At 42.4% G+C, this 25302-nt stretch overlaps 1 protein-coding gene across 1 annotated transcript; it reads left to right on the top strand.

Moving 5' to 3' along the window:
- On the top strand, positions 1-22851 carry RAD50 (RAD50 double strand break repair protein). The gene is made up of 26 exons (XM_005147281.3): positions 1-51; positions 1066-1236; positions 1627-1710; positions 1948-2099; positions 2727-2912; positions 3059-3263; positions 3735-3863; positions 4708-4873; positions 5027-5220; positions 5773-5979; positions 6443-6625; positions 6827-6984; positions 7820-7995; positions 8412-8649; positions 9971-10160; positions 11004-11130; positions 11307-11500; positions 11770-11880; positions 12440-12532; positions 12613-12726; positions 13442-13569; positions 14387-14611; positions 17417-17502; positions 17918-18060; positions 19601-19734; positions 20147-22851. The coding sequence occupies exons 2-26, from the start codon at positions 1108-1110 to the stop codon at positions 20331-20333; spliced, it is 3939 nt and encodes a 1312-aa protein (XP_005147338.2). The 5' UTR covers positions 1-51; positions 1066-1107; the 3' UTR covers positions 20334-22851.
- The last annotated feature ends 2451 nt before the right edge of the window (positions 22852-25302 follow it).

Genomic DNA, 25302 nt, shown 5'->3' with positions numbered 1-25302 from the left:
CGGCGGCCGCGGTGGCTGCTGGGGAGCGTGGGACGGCGGCGGGGAGCGGAGGTGACCGGGCTGGGGGCTCTAGGGGGGTGTTAAAGGGTTCAGGGTGCGGAACGTCCCGTTCCGTCCCCCGGCGCTGCAGGGGGCTCCGGCCGGGAACCCCCCGCTGCCGTCCCTGCCCGCCGCGGGCTCCAGGAAATGCCCGTTTCCGCCCGGTGCCTCCGACCGCAGCCGTGTCCCGGCGGGGGCTCGGGAGGCGGCGGCGCCAGGGGAGGACGGGGGGAGCCGTCGGGGCGCAGCATGGGCGCTGAGCCGGGCTCCTTCGGCCTTTGGGAGCGCATCGCGATCCACGTGAAGGGGGGCTTGGAACGCACGTGTGCGCCGTGGTCAGGGTGGCTCCGTCAGCTCCCCCCACAGCGGTGGCTGTGCTGTCTCCGTTTTATCTTCCCCCTTTCCCCGTGTCGGGACAGAGGTAATCTGGGTGTCCCATGGGAGTTTGAACGCGGCCCTGTGGGGACCAGCGGCTGTAGTGAAGCTCCCGCAGTTTTGCGGTGCTACAATGGAGTTTTTAAAGAGAATAAATACTGGGGCCTCTGTTGTATTTGGGGCGTTCCGAAAGCACGTGTGAGGCTTTTGTGATGTGGAATAGAGGCTTATTTTTGGCCACTGTTCTTGATCTAGTGATAAATAGTATGACGCTGCTCATAACTTGGAGTTGGTTAGCATCCCGGGTTAAAACAAATCATACAACCTGGTTTAGGTTGGAAGGGAGCTTAAAGCTCCTCCAGCTCCAACCCCTGCCACGGGCAGGGACACCTTCCACTGGAGCAGCTGCTCCAAGCCCCTGTGTCCAGCCTGGCCTTGAGCACTGTCAGGGATGGGGCAGCCACAGCTTCTGTGGTTAAAAAACAGGAGTTTTGCCTTATTTGTTCTGTTACTTGAGCCATTACTGAAGAGTCTTAGCTGTGATTTTAAAGACAGCCATAATATTTCATGCTTGCATAGATGCCTTGTCCGCTTTCAGTGAGGCGCTGTGATTGTTGCCTTCTGCACTTCTCACAAGGTTTTATTTCACAGGACTGTTAACGTTCGTCCTGGAGGAGAGGAAGTGCCGTAGAAATGTCGCGAATTGAGAAAATGAGTATCCTTGGAGTGAGGAGTTTTGGTGTGGAGGATAAGGACAAACAAATTATCAGCTTTTTTAATCCATTAACTATTTTAGTGGGACCAAATGGTGCAGGGAAGACGGTAAGGCTTGGCATGCGTATGGGTTTGAATTGTAAAGAGGTCTAAAAGGCCTCAAAATGCAAATAATGATCTTTACAGCAAGATAATGATACTGCAGAAATCTTGCTGTTCACTGCAAATATTGTGTTTAGCATTATTTGAGATTTGCTTTCATGCCTGGGGGTTGCGGACACTGATTGATGTTTTCATCAGAAATTGAGCCACACCCTGGTTAAAACCAAGTTTGCAAAGGACCATATTCTTGCGATATTCAAGAAATAGAATGTTGTTTCCTGTTTCGCTCTCCTCACATATTTAACCTGTTTGTAAATATTTGGGTGTTTTTGCCTGCAGTTCTCTTGTTCACTCTAAATTGCCATTATAACTATAGGCTCATTTCTGTTTTCACAGACTATCATTGAATGTCTTAAATACATATCCACTGGAGATTTTCCTCCTGGCACCAAAGGAAACTCATTTGTTCACGATCCAAAGGTAAAAGTCACAGTGATTAGTTTGAATATGTGTATATTCCTATGTAAAATACTTCACTGCACTCAGGTTTGTGATGGAAACAGGGATGCGCAGGTTCTAAGCAGACATGAGCTGACTGTTGCTTCAGGAAAAACAGGGAGCTGGGGGCCATCAGAACATTATCCACAGCTGGAATGTCCATTTGCATGTGAGCATTGACAAGAATTCCCCTTACACAGTATTTTGTTTCTACTGAAGGTTGCCAATGAAACAGATGTCCGAGCTCAGATTCGACTGCAGTTCCGAGATGTAAATGGAGAGCTCGTAGCTGTCCAGCGATCCATGGCTTGTTCCCAGAAAGGCAAGAAATCAGAATTTAAAACCCTTGAATCTGTCATTACTAGAACAAAGTAAGTTGTCAAGGTTTGCTTCCTTGCTTTGGCATGGAGATCAGTTTGGGGTTTGTGTATTTTTATGTATAAGAGAAGAGAAAATAATGTATTCATTGAAGTATCCACCAGTGCTCTTAGATGAAGTTATATCCCTTTATTAGTTAAGAAATTCCTCCATTTGATAGCCACTGCTTTAGGAAATACTTATCTGCCCACTTGCATTTCTTTGAAAATTATGTTAATAATGATCATTATTAATAATGATGCAGCTTGAAGGTAGCATTGTGTGCAATCTGTAGGAGTTGCTTCCTTCAGCACCATTTTCAGTTTCAGATCATTGTGGGCCCACGTTTAACTCTGCTCTCCACTATTTGACAAGTGTGTGCACTGCATCTAAGATCCTTTTTTTATCCCTCTGGTGGTTCTGCATAGCTCTAAAATGTGTAATGATAGCCTTGGATACAGACTGCGACAGTGTTAAATGCATGTGCTGAAAATGGTAATTACATGCTTAAAAACGATAGCTTGTTAAGTTTTTTAATCAGTACATTGCAATGAGATTACTCTGTTTAAAACGCACTGTGCTGCTTTTACAAGAACTTGCTAGTAACTTCTTTGGGGGTTCTCTTTACCTGTGCTACGTAGGCACGGGGAGAAGGTCAGTTTGAGCTCCAAGTGTGCTGAAATCGATCGAGAGATGATCAACGCCCTTGGTGTTTCCAAATCAGTGATCAACAATGTCATTTTCTGCCACCAAGAAGAATCCAACTGGCCATTAAGTGAAGGGAAGGCCCTGAAGCAGAAGTTCGATGAGATCTTCTCAGCAACAAGGTTTTTCTCTTTACTGTAACTAAAGAACACCTAAGTAAGAAATTGTCTTCCCTAATACTGTAACTGTTGATGAAGATGCCTAAGGTGGTGTTTTGTACACTGTTACTGTATGGCCCATAGGACCTAAGATGTTGTCTGTTTTACAGGTATATTAAAGCACTTGAAACGCTCCGTCAGGTCCGGCAGAAACAAACCTCGAAAGTAAAGGAGTGTCAGACAGAGCTGAAATACCTGAAACAGAATAAAGAGAAAGCACAGGAAATCCAGGATCATCTGAGCAACAGAGAGGCTCAGCTGGCTGCTTCTAAGGAGAATGTAAAAGCAATTGAGAGTCAGCTTGACCCTCTCAAGGTAATTTGCATGATGATTACCTTACGACTTTGATACAAAGCAGTTCGTAAGTACTAAAGAACGCAGAAAAGTGGGAAAGCTCGATGAATTTCTTGATTGAGATCTTAGTCTTTTATATTGTGTTATCTAATCCTCTGCTCTGAGGCAGAATTGAGCATACCTCAACAACCCTGGCAGATGCTGCTCCAGTCTCTGAACAGTCAATGGAGCTTTAAGAACATCCTTTGGGAAATTCCTGCAGCAGTGTTGGGGTTTTATAGTTTAATGTAAAATCCCTCTTTCTCAGATTTAGCTGGTAACTAAAACCATGATAACCTGTAACTAAAATGAAAACTAAAGTAAAACTTAAACCCCTTGCTCTTAAAAATACTTCATAAGGTGAAAGTTTCTTATGTAGACTGCTGTGTAGAGCAATAGACTGGGATTCATCAGCTGTGAGATGTTTTACTTGCAGCATTCTTCCCTTTGCAGAGTTCTCTGGCAACAGTTGAACAGAATCTCACCAAGGTCATCAGGATAGACAATGAAGTCAAGGCACTGGAGAGCAGGAGGCGGCAGATGGAGAAGGATAATCAGGATTTGCAACAGAAGATGGAGAAGGTTGCCTCTTAAATTCTGTGCTGTCATTCCTTCTGCTGTACAATCGTTCTGTCTTTTGCTACCCAGTGAACTAAGTAGAATCATAGAATGGTTTGGGTTGGAAAGGAGCTTAATATGACCTAGTTCCAACCCCCCCCTGCCATGGGCAGGGATGCTGCACTCTACATGTATGTTCTGTTGCACATCAGATGTTGGTGAAGAGTATTTCCATAGCCCTTGTAACTCTTGATACTGCAAATACTGCAAATACGGCTCAGTAAAGCTGTATTAGTGTCTGTGTCATTTGGGTTAAATGGCTTTTTGTAACCTTTCCCTCCTTCATCATCTGGCTTGTCAGGAAATACTAACAGGTTTTCATAAAAGTGGTGATCATTGGTAACAATGCCCTGTGGTGGGTAACAGCATATTTCTCTCTCACAATATGTTGATGACAGCCAGATAGACCATTATGGGATGTCTCCTGACATGAATATTTCTCATGTCCCTGGAGATTTTTTCTTTCTTTCTCTTAAAATAAGAAACTATGGTCAGTCTTTTGTTGGGATTGGACCAGGACATTTAGAACCACTTGGATAAATGGGAAGAAATCCTTCGGTGGTAAGAATTGAGATGAATTTGTTTTATCAGCCTGAGAAAAATAGATTTTCTTTTCTCAATTTTGCTTGTAGCACATTCAGTTTTTCCCAGTGTATGTCTTCATATGGAACTTCTGGGTGGGAGGTGTTTATTTCTTCTTTCTTGAATTGTGTTATGGTAAAAACGATACATTTTCCAAAACATCAATAATTGGCTTATAGATGTAGTTAATACAGAATATAGTTAACTTTTTGTGTTTGTTGTACAGGTGTTTCAAGGAACAGATGAACAACTAAGGGATAGGTACCAAAGCCACCAGAAAACAGTGAAGGAGAAGGAGAAGAGATTATTAGACTGTAAGCGGGAATTAGATCGAGCCACTAAAGAGTGCCAGAGGTTTAACAGTGAGAAATCAGAGCTCCTTATTGAACGAGGTATTTTAGACTTCATCTCTAACCTCTTTGTGGTGTTTAAAACTTACTCCAGTTTCAGAAGCTTACAGAAAATGAGTCACAACTGTCTTTAAATCCTCAATGTATCTTTTCTGCCTCGTTATCTGAGCGTTTGTGTCACGTTGTCTTGTGAAGGTCGTCTTCAGCTGGAAGCAGATCGTCACCAGGAGCACATCTCCATGAGGGATTCATTAATTCAGTCCTTGGCAGCACAGCTGGAATTAGAGGGTTTTGAGCAGACACCTTTTAATGAATGGCACATTACCAGCTTTCACACGTTGTTGAAGGAGAGACAGAGAAGAGATACAGAAGCTGCGCAGCATCTGATGGTAAGAATTCTGTTGGTTTAGTAGTGGGGTTGGTATTGGTTAGCAGTGTGATATTGGTCCCTAGATGTCTTCCTGGTGCTGGGAGGAAGGATGTTGGGAGGGAAATGAAGCTGGTTTTCCTGCTAGAATTCTTTATTATGGGTTGCCTGAATCTTTCCTTGGAAATGAGTTTTGGAACTCAGTGTGGTCATCAAGTGACCTGATGGCAGTTCTTTGCATAGGTTTTTCTTAGCAGCCCTCTCAGGCACATGGATCACTGACAAACTAAAAAGCCTGAGGATGAATTACAGTGGGCAGCTGGTTTAAAAACAAGCAACTGTTTGTTGAAGTCATCTTCAGAATGGAGGTGCTCTCACAGAATACTCGAGTGGGATGCATCTCTATCTTCCTATTGAGACATTTCAGGAGAAAATCCCTGACAAGTTGTAGTTATCTGCATATTTCAATGTCTTGTATTACAGTAGTGAATATTTGCAAGCTTGTGTGAAGAAGTGTGTTTAAATGGTGTTTCCCTGTGAAAAAAATGAGTATATGGTTGCTGACTTCTTTCAGAGAGAATTTACGCGAAAAGAAGCAATGAAACAGAAGGAGATAGATGAAAAAAGAGACCAGAAAACTGGATTAGAAAAAACCATTGACCTGAAATCAGGCATTAAAGATAAGAAACAAGTTGAGCTGAAGAATTTGATACACGAATTGCGGCAGTTGGAGGGGTTTTCAGACAGAATCCTGGAGCTGGAGCAGGAGATTGCCAAGACAGTAAGTTCATCTTTCTGAAGCTTTTATAGGACTTTGAAGTAAAACCTTTTGGCTTTATCATTAAAACAAACAAAAACCTCTTGATGTTTACTCCATCTGCTGTGTTCTTGCCCTTTTAATCCCCTCTCATGCTTTGTCCGTTTAGATGGTGTGCTGTCTGGGACAGGGACTGTTCACTACTTTGTTTTTCTATGCTGCATGCATAGGATAGAGTGATGCTGCTTGGTATAAGTAGGGTAATAGCCACAGCTGGGGAATATCATAAGACCAGTCAGTCTTAAATTATTGGGCCAGAAAAATATGCCAATATCACAGCCTTTGTCCTTTTTAATCTGTTCTTTACAAATCTTGTGTCATTCCTGTAACAGCAAATGACACTGCTGCCAGGCAGCTTGAGAGCTCTCTTCTGTTACCTTTAGTTAGGACTTCACTGACTGTGTAAGTCTTCTGGGTTTTTGTTTAGGAAAAGGAGCTGGAGAAGACTGAGAGGAGCAGCAATGTAGAGAAACTGGAACTGGAAGTAAGGACTCTGCAGAATGAGAAAATAAACCTGGACAAAGCTCTTAGGAAGCTGGATCAAGAGATGGAACAATTGAATCTACATACCACAACTATTACTCAAATGGAGATGCTGAAGAAAGACAAAGTAATTTTTCTATCATGATCTAATGAGACAGGGACATAAAATTAATGCAATGTCTCAAGATTTGTTTTTTTCAGGTGTTTATCAACAATCATAAGTAAAGCTTCTGTCTGACTGCAGAAAAGCCATTAACTGCATGAACATATTGAGTGACATGAGCTTGAAGATACAAAAAAACTAACTCATAATGCTTCATTTCCCCAGGCAGACAAAGAAGAGCAGATCAGGAAAGTAAAAGCAAGGCATTCCGATGAACTTACATCACTGCTGGGATACTTTCCAAATAAAAACCAACTTGAAGACTGGCTTCATAGTAAAAATAGGAAGATTAATCAGACAAGGGATAATCTTGCCAGCCTCAAGTATGTATTAGTTTAATTGATTATGATCCCTAGGTATTTATATGAATTTAAATGTTGGGAAGTTTAACATGCTTAATGTACTTGTTACTTTATGAATGCTCATTTAGCTATCTGCAGGAATCAAAGAAAGCATCCTGCAGAATTTGTGCAATGTAGGGCTGCTACGGTTTGTGCTAGTTCATAAATCACAACATTTGTAGCATGTCAGAGGCAGCACTAAAAGCAGATAGTGGAGACTGCTGATCTTCTGACCTTCTTGTGAGTCACAGTACTTGGTGACTGTGTGACAAGTTCATGTGTGATTGCATTGTCCTGATTTCATTTGATTATATAGAACAGTTTGTTAGAAAGAATAGGTGAGATCACCACAGTGTGTAATGATGCACATTACACTTGCACAGAGCAAAACCCCCAAGGTTTTAAGTACGAGAATATTGCATAAGCATAATTTGGAGGTGTGGAACATGCATGGAAGGGTGCTAGCATTCTTTAAGAGGTTCAGTAGTATCTCATAAGCAGTAATAGTTGTAGGGGGCAAAAAAGTTGATATTGTATTACTTTGCATAGTTTTGTATGGCTTTGTTGCTAGAAATGAGCTTCTCATCAGTAAGCAGCAATAAAACAAAAGAGAATTACAATGAAGCACTTTATGCTGTACTTCAATCAATAGAACACCGATGCTATGGATTCCCTGAAAAGTCATTAAATGAGAACCGGTGAACAGCTCTGTAGTATCCATTTCAGATTAACTTCCCATGCCTTTGTTTTGGCTTAAGCAGTTTGAAACCTGTGGGCTTCTGTAGTGAAAGCATTTGTGCATTGATTGATGTTTCAGCAAGCGACTGGCGTCAGTGGAGTATCACAAAACTTACGTCAGCAGTGAGCTGCGAAACAAAGAAGAGCAGTTGTCCCTTCATGAAGAGAAACTCTTTGCTGTGTGTGGAAGCCAAGACTTCGACAGTGATCTGAACAAGCTTCAGGATGAAATAGAGAAAAGCTCAAAACAGCGAGGTACCTCCATATATAGCTACTTCCTTTCCTAAGGCTTGTTTGAAGTGTAAGCCGTGGATACTGAGGTGATCTGTTGCTTGTGCAGGGCAAATGGTAGGCACAGAAACTGACTAGAGAGAGTTTTACTGCATCTTACTGGTTTTTCCTAAATTGCTTCCTCTGTTGATTACAGAGGGATGAGCATGGTTTAATAACACACTCAGAGAAGAATTCAGGTTGACAAGGACTTTAAGTGATTTAGGACAGCCTGCTGAAAGCAGAAGCAGCACTGAATATCAGCCGGGTCTCTCAGAGCCGTTTCAGTTCCCTACCTGTGTGATTTGTGGGTTATAATTTTGTCTTCCTTTATAGTAAGTACAGGTTAGATCTGATTATGCCCTGTTCAGTCAACATAAAGTCTTTTCTTTTCAACCCAGCCGTGCTTGCAGGAGCCACTGCTGTTTATTCCCAGTTCATCACACAGCTGACAGAGGAGAATCAGTTGTGTTGTCCAGTTTGCCAGAGAGGGTTTGAAACAGAGGCTGAGCTGCAAGATGTCATCAGTGACCTGCAGTCTAAGCTGCGTCTTGCTCCAGACAAACTGAAGTCAACAGAGTCTGAGCTGAAGAGAAAAGAGAAGAAACGCGATGAAATGATGAGTCTGAAACCACTGAGGTAAAGTCCTTAGTGCACCGGATTGGTGCAAGCTGTTTTCTTTCAAATCCTTGGGTTTTATTATTAAAAGTAATGCAGACATCGAGGAAGATTGATTTTAGTGCTTGTTAATTCTGCAGAAACTCTCAGTTGTTAAGTATCTTCCTAGCATTTGTTCTCCACTCGTTTGGACTTTGATGTTAAACTATTTTATAGTCCTGGTATTTCTGGTCATTTGGGGCTTCTCATGAGAGAGAGACAGAAAAAGTGATGCTGTGTTCATTTTCTACTGATTATTTACACTGTAGAGGCACAGTTCCCCTCCTTGTTACTTACCCTTGTAATTTGAAATGGAGAGACTGGTTTCATCATTACTGAAATGTTTTTATACCACATCACCTTAAATATGTGTCTTAACAAAGCTGAAATGCAAGTTTGTAGAGCCAGAATGGGAACTGAACCTCTACTAACTCTCTTGAATAATGTCCTGATTCATACCTCCTTTAACAGTAATTTTTATTGCTGGCAGTTTTATATGAACTGTCCTGTTTTAGAAAGGCATCTCTGGATTTTATAGTGGATTTCCCTAATGCCATTAAAACATAAATGCCATCTGTGTTTCCTTGAGGTTCACTCAGCTGCAGCTCCATTATTTGGGAATGAATCTCTGCCCCTGATACAGACAATCCATAGATTGGACTGAATTCTGTTATTGTAGTTACTAAAGCTTTTTATGTTGGGTTTGGATGTTTGGGTTGTTTTGTGGGGGGTGTTTTGGACATGCTAGATAACACAAAGCATAGGTAACATTAACAAGAAAGGTGCCTGCTGTTATTTCCCAGTTTCCAGGCTGAATTTGTCTGTATTTTTAAAGCTATAAAAATGCTGACAGGCTCCAAAGCATCAATAAATAACACTTGGCCTAAAGAGTTTTGGTCGGTGTCCTGGTTTTCTCTTCTCTTAGCATACAAACAGCATTCAGAGTAAGGGCAGAGTTTGCAGGTTTCCTGCCTGGAGGCGAGGATGCTCGAGCCTCAAGTAATCTTTTCCTTCACAAGAGGGCACCCTTGCACAGGGGATTTCATCCCTCTCTTGAGCACTTGCTGCAGTTGTTAAGAACCAAGAGATTTTGTTTCACCTCACTGATCCAAAACGAGGGATGTGTTGCCTTAGCTGGGTGTATAATGTCAGCTGCATCAAATACGGGCAAGGTTAAGGGAATTATATTGGCTAAATTTAGTCCTCCACTATTAAATCCTATGACAGACTGTGATCTTGAATGTCTTGAACTTATGCTGCTGTTTTGACACAGGAAATTTTATGGATTTGTGTTTTATTCAAGGCAAACTGTGGTTGAACTCCAAGCGAGGGACATACCGGACCTGAGGAACAAGATACAGAATGCGAACAGGGATTTGACAGGCCTGAAGGGTGAGATAGAAGAGCAGGAATCCCTCTTGCAGACAGCTTTGTCTGAGGAGGAAGGTGCCAAGGCACGTTTACAAGATATAACTCTAATGGAAAGGTACCAGGTATGTTTGGTAATTTCTTTTAATATGTCAAATGGTATTCACTAATGTAGTTATTCAGACAAAACTCTGAGGTCTTAAGAGCTCTGAAGCAAAGTAAAAATACTTTTAAAAACAGCATAAGGGAGGTGAGATTGGTGCTAATAAAACTTCAGTCTTTATGCAATGATGTTTTCTTCTGAGGAGCACAGAGTCCCTTAAGTTCTGATTCAATTCTGTGCTATAGTAACTGGGAAGAAAGGCATAATCCAGAACTGGAGCATGACTGGAAGTAACACCAAAGCGTATTTCAGTCCTCGCAGTCGTTATAGTTCAGTGTATTCTCAGCTTTTACTCTATGTACTTTCTGAAGTCTTGTTACATCTTCCTCGTTCCATGCCATATGGTGAAGGGGAATGGATAATCCTACACTGTATTATTCTGACAGTCTACATGCCTGTGTTACCAACACAAAATCTTGGCTTGACCAAGAACCGTGAGAGAGCCTGGAGCCAGGCAAAGGACCAAGAGCACTTCACGAGTGGCAGCAGCTCCTGAAGCTCCTGTGGTTCTCTTGTCACAGGGATGGGTGGCCCATGTAACTGTTCTGAGGTGGACATGGGGTGCCTAAAGCCTGTCCATCCACACTGGCTCTTTTCCTCTCACAAATAGGAATTCCAGATTCCAGCAGCCTGTGGCTGACGGAACCTTCCTAATAATGATATGATATTGCTCCAGCAGCAGGGATAAATGTGAACCTGTTGAGTCATGTGTGCCTCGGGCCCCAATCATGTTGTGTGCCAGAGATGAGAAATACATTGTTAAACACTACTACAATAGTAATAGTGCTTTTCCTCATACTTTCAGACTGATATTAGGGATGTTGACCGTAAAATTGCTCAGCAGGAGGCTAAGCTGCTAGGGGTCGATCTAAGTAGAACTGTTCTACAAGTAAGCCAAGAAAAACAAGAGAAAAAGCACTTGTGGGATACAGGTAGGTCCTACAAGACTGCTATTTTATTTTTGCATTGAAAAAAACATTCCAAGCTTCCTGCCATTAACATTTTAGTTTAATGATTGCTTTGGCTTAATTTAGACTCGACTTTTGATGAGGAAGGTAATGTTTGTACTAACAGATTCGGTTCGCTCGGTGTTTGTTTTCATCTGCAGTTACTGGTAAAATTGAGTTAAACCAGAAACTGAAGCAAGACCAACAAAATCAGATCCAGCAGCTGAAGAGCACCATTAATGAGCTTAAAGCAGAGAAGCTTCAGATTTCCAGCAGCATGCAGCGTCGTCACCAGCTGGAGGAGCAAACAGTGGAATTAAGCACTGAGGTTCAGGCCTTAAGCAGAGAGATCAAGGTAGGAAATACTCATCATTTAACCCTTAGTGTTGTTGTTAGAATCCTGCTATACTTAACATTGTAATCCTAGAAAATAAGATGTATTCTTAATGTGCTGCTATTGCGTATCTTTAGGAATGTCCAGAGTTTATTAATACATATTTTCACATTTATTTTATCACACACAAAAAGAACTCAGTAACCACATGGCTTTTTTACCACTTGGAAAAATTATGGATCTTTAATGGAATGAGAAAATAAAAAGCATTTTCTCCCCCTACTTTGCAGGAAGCAAAAGAACAGGTACTTCCCTTGGATACAACTTTAGAAAAGCTGCAGCAGGAGAAGGAGGATCTAGTGAATAAAAGGACTACAAGTAATAAAGAAACACAGGATAAGGTTTGTTTGCTCTTGGTTTAGCTGGAAGATAAGGTTATATATTGGTTTTCAGGCATGGATGGAACCTGTGGTAACGCATTTGCTTTTAGGAAACAGTGACTTTAGGGCGTGCTTTAGATTGGTGGAGCTTTTGGGGAAGAAAAGGAGCATAACTAGATCACGAGATGAACTCAATTGTAATTAACCTTTGGCTGTCTTGTCAAAGGGACATTTGCCAGTATTTAGTGACTGGTGGTATTAAGAAGCCCTTCCTAATAGACCTGAGAGAATAGGAAGGATGACTCTAACCTCTCCTTGCTAAGAGACAGACGTATTTTCCCTAGGAAGTGGCTCTTGTATAAGCTCAAATGAATGATTTACCACTTGTTTTGGAAGACATTCGCATGGTGAGAAGGAGCATCTGGGTTTCAGAAGCTGAAGGCTTTAAAAGTAAATTAAAGGGAATTATGATAAGGAATTGTATTGTGACAGTAACGTTATCCAGTATCTAATATTTGATACAGGGGGTTTCAGTTCTAGGGCAAAAGGCTACATTTCATTTGAAATCTTTTTCCTGCAGATGAATGGCATAAATGAGAAAGTTAAAGATATCAACAAGTATGTGAAAGAAATTGAAAACTATATTCAAAAAGGAAGATATGACTATAAAAAGGTAACCTAAACCCCAGTCAATGAAGAGTGGACATCAGAAATACTTCTGAGTTTAAACTGTCTGCTGTTTTATTTCTTTAGCAAAAGGAGTCTGAACTTAATGAGGTGAATTCTCAGTTAGCTGACTGGGAGAAACAGAAGGAAAAGATAAGTAAAGAGATGGAAACGATTCGACAGGATATTGACACTCAAAAGGTAGATGTGTTGGTTTAGAGTAAATGTGTTTTTGCATAGCTTGAACTTATTTCTGTATTTGGTTTAAGTCTGCCTAGGTCCTTGGTGGTGCCAAGTTTGTTTTCTCTTGATTTACTTGATCAGGTGTTAGTCAGAGTAGCTGCTTTATGTGCATTAGGCTGGAAAAAGTCTTGAGATTTGTATATGCAAAAGTAGATGCATTTTTAAAACCTTTATGTGGAGGATACCTGCCCTCTGAAGTGAGGTACCAGACTGCAGGTACCACAAGCTGCTACTTCCTCCAGGTTTTGTCACGTACTTGAAGTTCTTGTGTATGTATATCAAATGCTGTTTATAGTCTTTATAGGAAAGATGTCTCTCCCCATTCTACCCCACCTCTTACTGTCTAACTCAGCAGAACTGACACAGAGGACTAAATTACTGCCCCCTTTGAAACACTGAATAATAGTCACACACAGGATCACTCTGTGACAGTAGATCTGTTCACCTGTGACAATAAATACTGTTATTTCAGATTGAAATATGAAATAATACTGCTAGTTTCCATTATACCCTGTTTCCAGCACAAGATGAGTTCTCACTCTGATCATTTTTATTGTCACTCATTATTCTATGCTTGCAGCATGCTTTAGAGTTGTGCAGAGCTCATATTGTGTAATCTATGTGAGTATCTATACTGAAGCATTGTACAACTTCTTGCTTTCTGTGGAGACAGATACAGGAAAGGTGGCTGCAGGATAATCTTACTTTGAGGAAACGGAATGAAGAGCTCAAAGATGTTGAGGACAATATAAAACAACTTGTGAGGGAGATGGGAGAAATGAAAGTCCCGGAAATGAAAAAGTAAGTGTCTTCAAAAGAGCAAGGCATGTTCTGCACAAGAATTCACTGGGTGTCTGAATGTGATATTCACTGTGTTTTTAGTGGGTTTCCTGATCTGCTTCTCTCCCCATTCATGTAGACCACTTCCTCCTTCAAATTCACCTTTTGTAATATCCCCATGATGACAACATAAATGAGTCAGTGAATTACATAGTGCTTCTGGCTAGCAGTATACGCAAGTGCACATGTGTCCATACCTGTTCCAATCTAAGCCATCTTTTTAATGAATACCATTGATAAATACACATATAACAGTAACTCATGTCTCTGGATCAGAATATTTAGTTGTCATTTACAGTCTGCTTATGTAGGTCTCAGCAGAAAATCTTGTATTTACTTCAGTAGTTTAATAGTAATTGCTTTGATAATAAACACTTTTGCAAAGGAATTAGGCCTATGCTGGTGCTTACATGTGAACTATTTATTTAGCTTTCTAGGGGTTACTCAATTAATTCATCTTATTTTGCTCAGCATCCTAATTGACTTCCACCTCTGAAATGAATTATTTGTATGTTTCTACATACAGCACTTTGGCATCTGAACTTCTTAACTTCCTTCTCCCACTCACAGCAGTGATTTGAATATGTTCTTCCCAAAGTTAAAAACGCTTTTATTTCAATAATGCCTTCATTTCAGTGACGTTAGTACTATAATTTTAACTGTTACAGACTTTATAGATACAATAAAATGAGGCACCTGCATCAGCTCCGAATTAGAACCCTGCCTGATAAATTGTGAAACAATACCAAAGCCTTATGTGTCTGTTATGGTTTCACAGTGAACAGAAACAGCTAGAGGAGAAAATCGAATCTCTGAAAAGAAACCATCATGTTGCCCTTGGTCGGCAACGTGGATTTGAGGAGGAGATTGTCCGGTTTAAAAAGGAACTTCGAGAGCCGCAATTCAAAGATGCAGAGGAAAAATATGGGGACATGATGATTGTCATGAGAACAACAGAGCTAGTGAACAAAGACCTGGACCTTTATTACAAGGCTCTTGATAAGTAAGTATTGTCGTCTGAGGATGATTCTTCAATGTTTTAATCTTTGTTACTAATGATAACCTTGATCCAAAAGCACCTTCAATTTCAGACTTCCAGGGGTAACTTAGGAACAGGGAATCAATAAAAGTCTTGGAAATATTTAATCCTTTCTCTTTATAAAATCTGGCATCTAAATATTAACATAACAGGGTACACCTTTTAAAGCAAATTAATGAAAATATGCTACAAACTGCACAGGATGGGTAGGATGTAAGAAATTTGTAAGCTAATGTATCTAATGTACATATAGTAAATGTGTTGATGCCAATAGTTGGAGTGTAATAGTCATAGCTAAGTCTAGTGATCATTAGGAATTTGTTCTCAGTTCTCTGTAGGACCTATTTTGAGTTATGGCTGTATGTGTTAAGACTCATATTTCAGTGGTGGTTAGAGAGCATCCAGCCAATAAACACATTCAAATTCAGTTTTCAGATGAGGACACATGGAAGAGGCAGTGGAGCCAGAGGCTATTCCTCTGTCCCTATTCCTCTGTAGCTTTTTGAAGGCATTGTTAGGATGCTTTTGTGTGTCTCTCAGAATTGCTGGTGCTTTTCCTTTCTGCCTGTGCTTTTGGTGGGTTTTGATTGTGAGGGATATAAAGTATTACAGGATTTGTGATGGCTAATGGGGAGAATGTGTTCTTGCAAGTCTGTCTCACGTTATCTCAAAATGCTGCACAGTACAAGTTAAGGCAAGGTGGAATCTGGGTTTAAATCCTTCATTATTAACCCATGTCTTTCTTGCATAGTCTCTCATACTCTTCCATTTCTATAGCACTATTTTAGTATTTTAGCATCTTCCGGTTGTATCTTAACACAAATAAGATACACCAGGTAGGTTTTTTTGTTCCCTGTGATCTTCTGAGGTAAACAGTTGTGTTTGCATGAAAGAATGTTACAATATTGAGGTAGCTCTCTCCTGTTTCCACTGTGGGTGATTTTGTGCTTAGAGAAGGCAAGATCAAAAGCAGCATGTCTTGCATTTGATGGAAAGTGTAGTCAACTTTGTGATTGTTTCTGCCTCCTCTGGAAGCTGGTTTCCTAGTCTTGGGCTGAGTGGCCAAAAATAGCATCTAATCAGTTGTAAACATATACAAAGTAAAAGATATGGTTCCCTAAACCCCCCTGAATGTTCAAATACAATGGAATCTCAGTGAAGTGCTGCAGCTTGGTGGGCAATGGGGAAGGATCTTGGAGTCAGTGGACACATTTTAGGAAATACAGAACTGGTTCTCAGTGACAGATAAACATTAGGAACAAAAAAGAGGAAAAAAAAAAGAAGCATTTGGGCACTTAATGAATTCCCAGCACAGCTTTGTCTTGAACAGAGTATGGAATTTTGGTCTCCTGTATTAAAAAAGGTCTGGAAGGAGAAGCATGGAAGAGCAGTAGTGTGGTTGAGCATACAGCATGATGGTTAACAAGAGAACCTAACCCAATGAGAACTTTCCAAGTTGAAAAGATGGTCTAGAGGAATCCTGTTTTGAGCAGTTTTAATGATTAGATAAAATTAAACATAGTATTAAAATGTAAGCTAAGCCATAATGTGTTTTGTGAATATCTAAATTATTCAGAGCTTGCATAATTCTTCCCTTTCAGCTTAAATGGAAATGCACTCCAAGAACTTCCCTTTTAGAATTCAGAATCTTTCTGTATGGTATCACATCATCTATTGTTCCTATTTAAGGCAAAACAGGAAACCAGTCTTGTAATTTCAAGAAGAATAGATAAGCATCACTTATTGGTAATCGTCTGAAAGATCGGTGAGACGAAACGTTAGCTCTAATGGCCAGAGATTGAAAGCTATTTCTGTAGCTGGGAAAACTGACTTTTTGGGTGTTCTGTGCTATCACTTGATCATCTTTATTGACTAAATGTTTAGATGTTTATGATAAATATTGATGAGGAATGCATTCTTGGGTTTAACAAAGTAAACAGTTGAAAACATGGTCTTCTTTCTTTGGACTTAACAAATCCTATTAGAGTTGATTCTTCAGTATTCCCCAGAAGAGGTAGAAATAATTCCTGTAAGAGAAGAAGTAGGAAAAGCCTATGTAAAAGTCCATTTCAGAAGTATATTCTGTTTCCACCATATTGTTTCATTACAGAGTATTATTTGCTTTGAAAAGCCAAGTTAGGAATGTGGCATCCTGTCCTTTATTGAATGCTTTCATAAGGAGTTTGTCTATTATTGAACTAAAGTCATGTTGATACATAAAGCAGGGGAATTAAATGGGTAATAGTGACATCCTATGTTCCTCTTGCTGTTGAAGAGAAAGGCAGCTCTAGTCAGAATGTCTCTTTGGGTGATTATAAGTTATAGTCTCAAGAAGAATTCTCTGCTCTCCTTTCCTGTGGAGACCCAGTTATTTTCATTGGTGGGAGGCTGCACCAAGGAGTAACAGTACTGCTCTTCTGGAAGCCTTAACATCAGATTCGTCTTCCTGGTGTCAGTCTTAAACATACCTCACATAAATTATCTCTTGGAAATCCAGGTAAATCTGCTGTCTGTTGAGTGACTGCAAATCTTTTTGTCTTCATGACTCTGCTGCTTCTTGAGACTGAGCTGTTTGTGAGGGCAGAGTTATTTATGCAGTCGTGTGTTAGTCTTTAGATACTTCTGCATTCAAATTGAACTCATATTTATTGTGGTTTTAGTACAAGTATTTAGGGATTGGAAAGGGAGCTGCTGCCTTCCTTGAAGCGCCTCTGGTCCCTGGCAGTCCATGGTCCCACCTTTAACAGTTTGCATTTGTTGTTGTTTCAGAGCAATAATGACATTTCATAGCATGAAGATGGAAGCAATCAACAAAATAATCCGTGAACTTTGGCGAAACACCTACAGAGGACAAGGTAAGTGCGATTCTGACTGGGTTAGCTTTGCCTATAGGTGTCCCTTTGATACTGGGCGCTGCAGGTGGAAGAGAGTTTTCAAAACATAGAAAATCCAGGATCTAGGCCCAGTTGGTTTCATTCTAAAGGCTGTATATGTTGTTCACCACTATAATCTTTTTATTACACATATGCAAATTAGAGGATAAATAGGGTTGATTTTCCCTTTTCCATGTTTTCTAAAGGTAAAGTTTCATTGAAGCAGAGGAACTGCACAAGTTCATTCTTTCAATTTAGGAAAAATTCCTTTCAGAGATGTAGCTGTTGGGGGGAGTTCTGAATGGAACTTTTATGGTTGCTGCATATTGGACCACTCACCTCCTGATAACCTGTGGTACTTTTAATAACAGAAGAACTGTCTCCTTCCCGTTTTCAGATATTGAGTATATAGAAATTCGTTCTGATGCTGATGAGAATGTCTCAGCCTCTGATAAAAGAAGAAGTTACAATTACAGAGTGGTAATGGTAAAGGGAGGTACAGCGATGGATATGAGAGGAAGATGTAGTGCTGGGCAGAAGGTAATAGCATTTGCTTTTTAATATGAAGTAAAAACTTGCAGGTGAATACAGGAGAGGAATGTGTTCTGAGTGACCCTGGAGAACAAGTGACTCCGGCTTTAACTTACGGTTCTGTACAGCTTCCCTTCACCGTGTCTGTATTTTACTCACTATGCAATATATGAGTCTGAACCTCTGAACCCTGTCTGGGTGTGCCAGAATCGGTTGTTTCATTTGAGGACTGGTCTAAGTCCTGCAGGAGTGAAGAGTTCAACTTCCCTCTCCTCAAGTTCAAATCCTCCCAGTCTGTCTCTTGCTAGTTACCCCTGAGGTTTCCATAGCTTTAGGTCTGTGGACTTGCTCCTTTATTTTTAATGTCCTGAGGGCTGCCCTTGGTCTTTTTTTCACAACTGCATCTACCTCTAAGGGTAGTAAAACCTCTTCTTCTCTAAGTTATGCTGCTGTCTCCTGCTGCTCAACATAACCTTTCAGTTCATGTCACCAAATACCACACCATGCTCACTGTTGGGTTGTGTTAAACTCCTTGTCAACCTTCACCCCCAAATCTTCTTCCTTAGTCTGCTCTCCATCCATCCTCTGTCCAGTCTTTCTTGGGAGCAAGGCCTTTTCCATGACCAGATGATGCAAGCAGTAGTAGAAAATGAAATCAAGAAATGAAACAAAATTATACACAATACCTTTAAGTGCATACAGCAGTAGAGTCATGAAAGGATGTTTCATCAGGAGGTGAATAATGTATTGATGCTTGAATATGAAAAATGCTGTCAAATTAAATCCCGCTTGAGTGTGGGTACTTACTTGGGTTTGAAAATTCCATACAAATTCTAGGGGAAATCCAGATCTTCTAAAACAGCACTATAGGCAAAAAATGTGTCCTCTCCTAAAGTACTCTAGGATGTTCCGTTAGAGTCCTATGTAAATGAGAGTGAAACTTGTTCAGTTTCTTAGCTTATCTTCTGAGAATTCTTTGATCATGAAGTGTGATGCCAGCAGTTGTGATCATTGGAAAGTATTTTTGAGAGCACAGTTTCCATCGAGGGTTCTGTAATTTTCACTAGTTCAAGAGATCTCATAGCAGAGTGATTAGGTATGATGACACAAAGCTAACATGTAAGGTGGTAAATCTTCCTGTGTTCAGCTTTAGGACATCGCCAGGTCAGTAACTCAAACCTAGTGACACCCATACAAGTTTCCACTGTCCCTGATGTGTTTTGAACAGAGCAGGGTGGTGATGTGGCATCATTACCTCAGGTTGGAATCCTTACTTCCAGTCTCTCTCCAGTTTTGAGTATTTGGCTGCTCTGGTATTTTTTCCAACATCACTTTGCAGAACAGACCTTTCCCTTCAAACTTGAAGTTTTAATGTAGTTTTTCAGCCACTAATTATTGACATTTTATGCACTATCAGCACATCGTTATGGAAACTTTCCTCATGGTTTGTAATGGCATTAAGAAGAGCATGTTACATGTAGATCCTCTGCAAACACTTTGAAGAGTGAGATTTTGGTGTTGATTTGGTATTGATCTTTTCCCCCCTTAGGTGCTTGCTTCTCTTATTATCCGTCTTGCTCTGGCAGAAACTTTCTGCCTCAACTGCGGCATATTGGCACTGGATGAGCCTACTACCAACCTTGATCGAGAAAACATTGAGTCTCTTGCCCATGCCCTCACGGAGTAAGTGATCTCTTCTTGAGAACATTAAACATGGATATTATTAAATGTTACTAGCAGTTGGCAGAATTACAGTTTAAGCTGATGTTATCTCCATTAGCATCTGCAAATATACATGCAAAGCACTGGGTTTAGATTCCATCTCCTTCATCTGGAAAGGAAAAAGGGTTTGTTAAATAATGTAAGGACTTTTATGTGGGTAAAAAAGTTGCTCGATGGTCCAGGTCATTCATTGTCAATAGTTAAACATTTTGATCAATAGTTACATGTTTTTATCAATAGTTAAATACTTCTGTTCTGTCTTTACAAGTCCTCTAAAACTAGGACTAGTAATTAATCACTAGTACCTAATTAATTACTAAGTAACTAATCACTAGGAATGGCATTTAAATAAATACTAAATATCTCTTTGTAGGATAATAAAAAGCCGCTCCCAACAGCGTAACTTTCAGCTTCTGGTGATAACTCATGATGAGGATTTTGTTGAACTTCTGGTTCGTTCTGAATACGTGGAAGCTTTCTACAGGATAAGGAAGAGCGTGGACCAGTGCTCTGAGATCATAAAATGCAATGCCAGCTCCCTGGGCTCGTACGTTCATTAGGAATTTAAGTAATTCCATGTTACAGGCCAGCTTGGCTGCCTGACTCTGTAAGGGGTCATACGAAAGCACCTGAAAATATAGTTCCTTCGTATTATATGTTATTGAGGGTTTGTAGCAATTTTAGCTAAAACCTGAAACTATTGAACGTCTAAGCTTTTGCATAAATCTGTGTCTGGGTTTTAAGGATCACCACAATCTGGACCCGTTAAGCACCACGGACAGAGGCAGACCCAGGACCAGCCTGTGCTGAGCCCCTCACTTTCATGATACCATCACCAACACCTAAAGGGTCTGGGCATCTGCACCAAAAGAGACAACACCCAACAACAGCAGAGGTCTCATTCTGCATCTCAATAGCTGATGTTTTTCAGTGCCTCCGTGGCCAGGGAGTTAGGTGGACCTGGGGAAAGGTGCCTTAAAGGGTAAGGACACAAACTGAGCATTTGAACTAAGGATGATTTCCACCTGAATTTTGTGAAACTGCAAGTCACTAGAACCAGGGAAACCACTCAGGTAAGCAAATGAATGGGACTTCCTAGCAATTACGCTCTTTCACCAGTCCCCTGATAAAGCAATTAACACCAGACCAGGAAGAGGGGGAGGAGAAGGCAAAGGAAAATGCTACACCATGCATTACATAGGCAGTTTTAACTAAGAATCTTCACTGACTCTAGCACTACTTCCTGAAGGGGAATTTTCTTGCAGATACAATCAACAGGAAAAAAAATTACTTTGAATTTTCAATTTTTCCTGTCCTACCAGTTTTTGTTTTAGCGTGACACATACATCCCAGCTCATGAGCATCGCATCAGCTTCAGAAGCAACTCCTCAACCTTTGTGAATTCCGTGCCTTTTCCCCCTGGCCCCAACTTAAAGCCATGGCTGGCAATCCCTCTCTAAAGTAGTTTGAGCCACAGGAAGCTGGGCTGCGGATGGGCAGAGTCAGCCACCCCCAGCGCCACGTCAGGGGGATCCCTGCTCCACCACCACACTTCCTGCCTCAGCACACAGTGACAGCTGCTGCAGCAGCTGCCTGGGCTCCCGGCTCGGTCTCCTCCAGCCTTGTCCTGCAGGTAAAGGACTGAAGGTGAGGGGACAAGAGGAGCAGGCTATCAGGGAGAAGGGGTTGTTGCCCCTTTGTGATGCTGCTACATAAAGTTCAATGCTGTTTGTAATGCAGAACCCAGCAGAGGTGTTTTAAGGCAAGCGAGGCACAGATTTATTGCGGTAGCTCATTGTGCAGGTGGCAAAGTGGTGAAGAAACCGGCTCTGCACTTGCCCTTGTGGTTTGGCTGGATTTCCAGCAGAGAAACCCCGGCACAGGAGTGCCTCTGTTCTCCACATAAAAGCATCATAGAATGACATACTGGTTTGGGTTGGAGGGGACCTTAAAGCTCACGCAGTTCCAATCCCCTGCCATGGGCAGGGACACCTTCCACTGGAGCAGCTTGCTCCAAGCCCCATCCAGCCTGGCCTTGAACACTGCCAGGGATGGGCAGCCACAACTCTGTACAATGCAGGCACACACCTTCAGAAGGAGGGCACAGCCGCAGGCAGACACAGCTCAGATATACCACAGTTTAAGAGCCTAAAGTACCAACCAAAAATACCTTTGCATGCTGTCACAGAAGCATCACTGAGTACAATTGCAGCAGGCCCAGAAGTCCAACCTGGCACAGTGATTTCAGAGCCAGCGAGGCACCCAGCACCCATCTGGATGGACAAGTGTTGACAGGGAAGGGTTGGCTGGGTATAATCCCTTCCAAAGGATGCGGGGCTGACGCAGCCTCAACTGTGGCCAATACTCTCAGAGCCGGGGATCTGCAGCATCTGGAGGGCTGCAGCATGCACCAGTGCACCACTCAATTGAGCGACTTGCCTCTCACAGACACCGCAGCATTAATTTCTTCACTAACATCACATTTTTGGTTTATCTGCACTTAACAGGTTGGCAGCTGCTTTCACTAGAACAAAGAGAAGGTTCAGGACACCCCTGTCTGAGCGGCCTCATTTCTGAGTGGAATTGATGCTATTTAAATTAAATATCTTTACAGTTAGTGGAAAATCAACACTTTGATTTGCTGATGTTTCTTTCACTATTACTTGTGCAGCACAACACTGCTGCCTGCTTACTGCCTGCTGCAAAGGCAAACACGGCCCAAAGCACTTCAGGTACTTAAAGATTCAGGGAAGATGAATTTGTACCTTCTTTTCCCCACCAAAACTGCTTTCTGACCTGCTTGAAGTAAGCAGTGACTTACGGAACACATAACTGGCTACTGCCCGGAGCAACCTGTCTGCAGCTTCCAGTGGTGAGGTCCAGTTCTGCTCCTGCAGGCCACCTTTTAGGCAAGCACAGCTCTTGCATGCCCTAAAAGCTACAACTAAAGTTACAAATGCAGTTATCTGCAAATAACCACCACAAACCAAACCCGTCAACAGAGACGATGCTTCCAAAAGCTTCATCATTTCACTTCGATAGCATTTAAATGTCACATTAAATATCATTTCTAATCTATTTCACTATGACAGTTTATTTACTCCCTTACACCAGAGACACTGCCAGGAGCCAGCACTTGGTGTCTGCTTACTGCAAGCTTACACCTTCAGGAAATAGGATGCAATTTCCAGTTCTCCTCCATCACCTTCCTCCTACTTCTTGTAATCTGGTTTCTGCAGAACAGAACCCCATGGCTGTCGCTGCAGCGCTGGCTCCGTGTCCTGGTGCTGAAACACGCGTCTGCAAAGTCAGCCACTGATTCAAGAGATACCACATTGCTGTAGGCACTCCACAGTGACCCACATTTGGGTTTTTTTCATGTTAGAAAATGCTGTGTTTAACTTCACCACCTTCTAAACATCGGGTTGTGACTTCTCCGTGAGGATTTCCTACCAGGCAAAGCTGGAAGAGTACTGGAAAGAACACAGGAGGGCTGTCCAAAATTAAGCCTTCAAAAAAGATGGGAGAGACCTGGAGGTGTTTGTATCACCACCATTAAAGCGTCCATTGGACCATGTGAGTTCTGGCACTGGTTCTTAATGTCATGATCCCATTCTCTCCTCCACATAACCTATGGCTCGGTGCAGCCGGGACTGCTATAGGGGTGAACTTGGCCTCCCATTGCCAGAACAAGGAATGCTGAGTGCAGTAGGGAATTGTGGGAGAAGCAAAGTCAGCCATGAACTGGGAAACACCCAGGAGAAGTGGGGTACGTGGTGCCGGGGTGGACAAACGCAGTTGGGTGGGAAACCTTCCACACCTCCTGCCTGCCTCCGCAATGGTGCTGAGGCAGAGCTGTTACCTGTGTACGTGGGAAGGCACAAATTCAGCCCATCTGGAAGCAGAGACCATGGTTCCCCTTTCCTGCAGAGCTAGGAAAGAGAAGGGGATGCAGCCCCTGTAAGTCTGAGTTATGGCAAGCATCTATCCCATGCCAGGGGGATAGAACTGGATGATCTTTAAGGTCCCTTCCAACCCAAACCATTCTCTTAATTATAGCCATCGGCCATACCTGTTTCCATTGATTCCAGTCCATGTACACTGGTATCATCCTGTGGTGGCCACGGCTCCAGCCTGTCCCATTGCTCTTCCCTTTGTGTGTGGTGCTTGTGGGCAACCAACCTTGGCTCACTGCTGGGAAAGGAGGAAACAGAGAGGAAAAAGCCATAGCTTTGGTTGCAGAAACGTGCAGTTCAGGTCTCCCTGGGGCTGTGCAGCACATCGACTTCACTGAGAATCAGAAATAGCTGTTAAAATAAGGCTAAAATTCAAATTTCTGCATTTTCTAAAGGAATTTCACAGTTCACAACTACTTACAAGCCTGTGACTGGGTACAGGGTGAGGGCAGCTGTGAGGGGTGTTGGTGTGAGCAGAGCCATGGGGTGCCCCCCAAGCAGTGTCACCTCTGCTTGTGGCACTGCTTGCAAAAGGCATTTAGGAATGTGGGGGAGAAATGATGTAGTTTGGAAGTCAACTTTTCCCCCCTCGGAATTCCCACTAATAACACACTTCAGCCATGGTAATAATTGTCCACTCGAGGAGGAGGTGGGTATTACTGGCTTTCTGATGTCCTCTGTCATGGTTCAACATGTGGGACAACATGGGATGGCATGGAACAGCATGGGATGGCATGGAATAGGATGGGACAGCATGGGATGATGTAGAACAGGATGAGACAGGATGAAACGGCATGGGATGACAGGGAACAGGATAGGACAAGTATGTGATGACATGGAACAGCATGGGACAGGATGGTCCAGCACGGGATGACATGGAATGGCATGGGACAGGATGGTCCAGCATAGAATGACGTGAAACAGCATGGGACTGGATGGGACAGTGTGGGACTGAATGGGACAGCATGGGATGGCAAAGGGACAGCGTGGGATGCCATGGCCCACGGACACAGCCCTGCGTGGGGCTGGAAGGTGCCGCGCTGGGTGCTGCAGGAGTCATCCCCAGAGGCTGGGATATGTGCTACAGAGCTGAGCAAGTCCTAGCTAAACCCACACACCCACACGGCAGAAAACCCCCTCAGCCGCTCTTCCTTTACATGCAAGAGGTTTTGTTTTTTCTGGTCTCTGCAGATGTTCAGGATCTTGATAAAAGTTTTGAGGTTTTTCTTTTCTCTCGGGTCTGACTTTGGCGACCGGAGCTCGCCGGAGCTGCTGCTCCTATGGCCGAGCAGTGCACGGAGCTGCTGCCGCCCTCCAGTAGCAGCCTGCTCCTTCCCCAGAGTGCTGCCACCACCCGGGATGCCCTTTCCCACCTGAGCTGTGGCACAGGGCACTGCGGTCCTGTCGTGCCCCTGAAGAGAAGAAGCTACAAGGGAAGGGAGATCCTCCAGATCAGGAGGTGGTTGGGGTGCCCTGGAAAGCAGCACCAGGGTGCTCCTATCTGCATCCTATGATAGTGGAATCCCCAGGACATGGCACATTCAAGTGTGAAAGCAAATATCTGCTTCACTGT

This window comes from Melopsittacus undulatus, chromosome 10 (assembly GCF_012275295.1).
Source record: "Melopsittacus undulatus isolate bMelUnd1 chromosome 10, bMelUnd1.mat.Z, whole genome shotgun sequence".
NCBI lineage: Eukaryota > Metazoa > Chordata > Aves > Psittaciformes > Psittaculidae > Melopsittacus > Melopsittacus undulatus.
This window is presented reverse-complemented; position numbering and strand designations above follow the sequence as displayed.

Excerpts from the sequence above, each read along its gene's own strand:
- RAD50 (XM_005147281.3), top strand. The coding sequence starts at position 1,108 with ATGTCGCGAATTGAGAAAATGAGTATCCTTGGAGTGAGGAGTTTTGGT. Across the intron at positions 1,711-1,947 it reads CATTTGTTCACGATCCAAAG|GTTGCCAATGAAACAGATGT; the intron begins GTAAAAGTCACA and ends TTTCTACTGAAG. Across the intron at positions 5,980-6,442 it reads AGCAGGAGATTGCCAAGACA|GAAAAGGAGCTGGAGAAGAC; the intron begins GTAAGTTCATCT and ends GTTTTTGTTTAG.